Consider the following 6,166-nt stretch of genomic DNA (forward strand, 5'->3'; position numbering starts at 1 on the left):
ATATATATATATATATATATATATGTATGCATGTATGTATGTATATATATTTGCTTATATATATACATATAACCACGACGCCATATGCCCATGGGCATATGGCGTAGTGGTTAAGATCGCAGGCTACTAAAGATTCCGAGTTCGATTCCAGGTAGTGACTTGAATAATAATAATAATAATGATAATAACATCCAAAAATACGTTAGGAATGAGAACCCAGGTTCGAAATTTGTCCAAGACACCTGATGAAGGCTGGAGGGTATATCAGCCGAAACGTTGTGTTAACAACAAACAAGATGAGGACAAATATCCGTCAAATGTAAATAATGTTTTTGTTTTTTTTTAATGTTTTTATCACCACCAAACTGACTAAGACTGTTTATTTACCTCCATCAGTCAAGAGGCTGTATGATTCCAGCCTGCAGGTCTGATAGTTGTCTGTATTGCCTAATGCTATATAGAAAATTTTGAAGGGTGCTTTAAACTTCTAGCCAAAAACGTTTTTCAATCCAGTATTTGCATGCTATTACTAATAGCTTTAAGTAATGTTCTTGAAGAATCAAAATTCTCAAAATGAGTCTCTCTCTCTCACACATATACACATACACATATGTGCATGTATATACAGCTTATAACTTATTGTTTTATTCCATTTGAATCTATTTTCCTCTTTTCCATGTCAGACACCAATTGTGAGTATGGTTTTTGCCCAATCTGAGATTTTACAAAAGGAAGTCTATTTATTTGAACGCATTGACGCCTCTTCCAGAGAAACTATGAAACACCTGAAATGCATTTGTTTTCTACGACCAACTAAAGAAAATGTCCAGCAACTTTCCCAAGAACTACATCTTCCCAAATATGGTTTATATTATATTTGTAAGTTTTATTTTTGTTTGTTCTGAATGTTTAACATTAGTTGAATCAATTATCATTTTATCATTTTAAGGTAAAAACTGCAAATTTTGACACCAATTTTAGAGTGTTTACACATTTATAATGTTTCAGTTAGTCGGTTGGATCAACTGTTTGATATCTTTTTTTTTTATATATATATATATCACTGTCCAATTTTTCCTCTTGGTTTGTGTTTGCTACCTTGGAATCCTCTGTTTAGTGGGTTAATCCACTACTCAGGAAGAAACTGTTCTAAGAGTGCGTCCTGCCTTATCTTCGAAATGCCTAGTTTAGAATAGAGGCAGCTGATGAAGGAATAATTCCACAAGTGGCTTGTTTTTTTCTCCTATGTGTTCGTTCCGTTGTCTGTAGTTCATTTTTCTAACGTCCTGTACCTGAATATGCATCTATATACGCATGTAGAGGTAGGTATGTACATATATGTGTGTATACATGCATATGCTTATATATCCTTTGTATTATATATATATATATATATATATATATATATATATATTTATTTATGTATATATACATGATCCAAGACTTAGGTTCATGCAGATATACAAGAATATACATTTAGTGACAATCAGAGATGGAACTGATCACGATAGTGTGTTGATATAAATATTGGTTTCAAATTTTGGCACAAGATCCAGCAACTTTGGTGGAGTGGGGTAAATCAATTACACCAACCCCAATGCTCAAATAGTATTTATTTTATTGACCCCCAAAAGGATGAAAGGCAAAGTCAACCTGAGCAGAATTTGAACTCAGAATGTAAGGACGGATGAAATACCACTAAGCATTTTGTCCAGCATGCTAATGATTCTGCCAGCTCACTGCCTTCATGTTGTTATAAATATTGTGTGGTGAAGAAGTTTGTTTCTCAGCAATATGATATCAGATTCATTCACATGGTTTCAACCTCGGTCGATCAAACTCTTGTGAATGGATTTGTTAGATAGAATCTGAAAGAACACACACACACACACACACACACACACACACACACATGTGTGTGTATATGTGCTTGTGAGTGTGTTTGTGTGCTCATGGTCTTGACTTAATGCGACGGTTGTAAACAGGCATCACTATCGTATAAGCAGTGTCATTTGTTTCCAGTCTTCTGTGGAAACACATTCAGCTATAGGAAAATACTACTTTGTTTGAGATCAGGTGAAGGTTGGACAGGAAAGGCATCAAGCCATAGAAAATCTGCCTCAACAAATTCCATCTGAGCGTTTTAAGTATGGAATAGTACTCACGAAAGCAATGGCGATGATGATACTCTACAACTGAAATTGTCTGGAAAATTATAATCTTAATAGCAACAATTAATTTTAGGCTTTTAATAAAGAAAGAGATTATAAATTATAATATACCTACTGTTATATTTTACAGTTTTTATGTTGTATAAACAAGACTCAATCAGTTGGTGGCTTCACTTTGAGCTTCAGTACTGGACTAACTTCTCTTAAAAGAAATACACAACTGTGTGTATGTATAGCAGTGAAATATTCCTACTCATATTATGTATTTTCATCTAGGTGAATAGGACTAGTAAGTGTTAAGTGTCTTAGCCATGAAGGCAGTCAAGTGCTAGTGATGGAATATGAATCAACTAAGTTTTTGTCACATGTCAGTCATTGTATTAACTTGGCCAACTGCAGCTTTGCTGTGAATATTGATTTATTGAATATATCTGGATATATACAAAAAAAAAAAAAAAAAGTCAACTTCCATTGTTTTATATATTTTATAACTACTCAGAAAATAAAACTTAGGTGATTTTTTTTTACCCCCACTATCATAGCTGTTCCAATGTTCATGGTCAGTTCTTTTAGCTTGTGCTCTTTACAGTAGTTACATATTAACTTGACTTTGCACTGCGGCACCTATTTTTGATAGTAGGACTGGGCCACAGACAACTTGATGTCTTGGCCAGAGACAGTATTGATGACAGTATATGCATTACTGGTCTTTTGACTTGTTGTCCTGTATCATATTAACTCAACCATCTGCAGAATGGCTAATATTGTCAACATCAAAATCTCTTCAAAAGAGACAATGCTTGATGCGTGTGTGTATGTGTGTAGGAGTCCCTTTAGAACCATAGTCTTGCATGTTGCAAGGCAACTTCACTAATGTTAGTGCCGTAGAAAAAAAACACCTAGTACATGTTGTAAAGGGATTGGCTTTAAGAAGGGCATCCAGCCATAAACACTATGACAAAGCAGATGTTGGGGTAATGCAAGGTGCTCCAACTTGTTAGATCTTGTTGAGCCATCCGACCCATGCTGGCATGAAAAACGGATATTAAATGATGATGATATATGCATATAATGAAGATGTATGCATGATGATGGTGATGCATAGATATCATATATATATATATATATATATATATATATATATATATATGTGTGTGTGTGTGTGTGTGTGTGTGTGTGTGTGTGTGTGTGTGTGTGTGTGTGTGTGTGTGTGTGTATATACACCACCTGTCACCCTTATTTTAACTCATCAATAATAATTCTCTACATCTTACCAAGTATTGGCTATTCATTGATTTTTACAATGTAGTCCTGACAATCAATCACATCCATTGCCGTTGTTTGACACAAATTATAAATGTTGTAGTAGTCTATGAATTGTCAATCTGAGATGATGTGCTTGTGTTAAAAAAAATAAAACAATTATGAATGTTATTTTAATTTCAGAGCAAGATAAAATGTTAGTAATACCTCGGCTTGGAACTTAGATGAAAAAAAAAAACATTACTTTGCTTGCATTTTACTTAATGCATCTCAGAAAGACATGAACATTACAATATTTCATTTCAAGTTTCATGTCTGTATATGACATGAAACTTGAAGGTTTTATGTCTGTATATGATGGACTTAATCATTACTATCATTTATAGGACAGTACAAATGACTAAGAATATAAAATAAGGAGCCATGCTTTAACATCTTTAATTTATTAAATTCCTTTGGGGAATGTACTGTGAGAGACTAAATAACTCTCCATCCTCTCATCTTGGGGTAGAGTCCTTCGGCGACTCCTCCATAGAGTCCTATCAGAAACAATCACTATTAGATTTTCTGTCTGGATTCCCAAATGTGACCAACTTAGACTATAGATATTGTCCAGTCATCTCATTCTTGGGCTACTCTAGGTCTCCTTCACAGGCCAAATAGAAATACCAGCTTGGTGCCTGGCATGAATAAGACACCGAAAACTGCGATATGAAAGGGTGTAAAAAAAAAACAATCATATTGTATTGCCATTTGTATGAGTTAAAAAGGGATGAGTTGGGGGCCATAGTAGAAGTCACTTGCTTAATGTGCCATACAATGGGACTGAACCTGAAACCATATGGTTGAGATGCAAGCTTCTTAACCACACAACCAAACCTGTGCTTGTATGATTGTATATTTTCATTCATTCATTACTGTTGCACTCTTCTGATCAGTTTTACCTTTGTTTAGATTTCAGCAATGTAATCAGTAAGCAGGATGTGAAAGTTTTAGCAGAAGCCGATGATCATGAAGTTGTTCGTGAAGTGCAGGTCAGTTCTTTTTTATTTATTTTTTTTTTTGCTTTGTTTATTTTGGTGAAACATATTTAGACAAATGTTATCCACGTACCTTCCTACGCTGGATACTAAACTCCGCTTGCGAAGACCTGTTGAGGCAAGTGAAATCGAACTAATTTCGACGGATGGCACCCATGCCAACGTCGTCTCCCTCATTGGACACAGAAACTCGGCTTGCGAAGACCTGTTGAGGCAAGCGAAAGCAAAATTGTGATGGCACCTGTGCCCTGGCACTTGTGCCGGTGGCTTGTGTAAGGACATTCGAGCGAGATCTTTCCAGTGCCGCTGGACTGGCTCCCGTGCAGGTGGCATGTAAAAGACACCATTTTGAGCGTGGCCGTTGCCAGTACCGCCTGACTGGCCTTCGTGCCAGTGGCACATAAAAACACCCACTACACTCTCGGAGTGGTTGGCATTAGGAAGGGCATCCAGCTGTAGAAACTCTGCCAAATCAGATTGGAGCCTGGTGTAGCCATCTGGTTCACCAGTCCTCAGTCAAATCGTCCAACCCATGCTAGCATGGAAAGCGGACATTAAATGATGATGATGATGATGATGATGATGCACACATCTGTTTATTTATCCATCCTTGCATACATTCATGGACACACACTCACACATGCATGCACACACATTGACTCACTTGTAAGAAATTAAATCTCCCTCAAGTCAAATTCTACCAACTTTAAAAAAATAGGATAATATTCAGTGTGGAAGCTTCAACAAGGCCACACTGCCATATCTCCTTCATGTTACTTCTTACTGACTTGAAAAAAAATGGAAGGGTATATTTGATAATGTAGGCTTAGATACATTATGCTAGTAAAAAACAAAAGACAGAATGTTGTGCTGTTTGAGCAATGAAAGATGTGGGAAATAACAGACCCCTTACATGAAAAACAAGTAAGGGCTAGCAGCAGAAAGGAAATCCTGCTGGAAAACAATGCCTCAGTAATATTTTCATCTAATATGCTAGAATGATAAAATGGGCATAAAGCAAATAAGATAGGAGTGTTCAGTCATGAAAATGTTGAAAACCATTTACCCTAATTATATCATTCAATCAAATAATGATGTTGATTAATGATAGAAACCAAAGAATTAAGAGATGTTAGGTTACTGTAAAGAGAGGAAAGTATTCAATGTTTTGTGCAGACTTTTCATAATGCAAGATATTTCTTTTTCTCAGAGTTCATAAGTTTCACAAAAATTTCAAATAAAAAAATAATAATGGTGATGATTATAGTGTATGTTTAGATCATTACCCTTTTGAAAATATTATTCATATATATATATATTTACCTATATTTCCGACGAAGAGCTTCGCTCGAAACGTCAAATTCTCTTTCTTTCCTTTCCTGAGCGTCCAGTAACACAATATCTGTATTATGTCCTCGCGTTGTTGTTTTTTGTTGTTTTTTTGTCGTTTTTCTTGTTTGAAAACACCTAAAGCTCCACGAGGCTCCGGCAGGGAGAGAGTGGCAACCCCTGTTGTACTCTTTCACCCCAACTTTCTCTCTTTCTTCCTGCTTTTTGAGTAACGCTGCGATGGACTGGCGTCCTGTCCAGCTAGGTGGGGGAACACATACGCCATAGAAACCGGGAAACTGGGACCATGAGCCTGGCTAGGCTTTAAAAAGGGTGCATAAATAATAAATAATATATATATAT

General features: G+C 35.9%; 1 protein-coding gene across 1 annotated transcript in view; it reads left to right on the top strand.

The window, feature by feature from the left end:
• The first annotated feature begins 661 nt into the window (after positions 1–661).
• Positions 662–6,166, top strand: part of LOC106870285 (vacuolar protein sorting-associated protein 45) — a 38,281-nt gene continuing 32,776 nt past the window's right edge. The window contains exons 1-2 of the mRNA XM_014916305.2: positions 662–879; positions 4,389–4,468. Coding sequence (XP_014771791.1) covers positions 699–879; positions 4,389–4,468 — 261 coding nt within the window. The 5' untranslated portion in view covers positions 662–698. The remainder of the gene's footprint in view (positions 880–4,388; positions 4,469–6,166) is intronic.

This window comes from Octopus bimaculoides, chromosome 4 (genome assembly GCF_001194135.2).
Source record: "Octopus bimaculoides isolate UCB-OBI-ISO-001 chromosome 4, ASM119413v2, whole genome shotgun sequence".
In the NCBI taxonomy this organism is placed as follows: domain Eukaryota; kingdom Metazoa; phylum Mollusca; class Cephalopoda; order Octopoda; family Octopodidae; genus Octopus; species Octopus bimaculoides.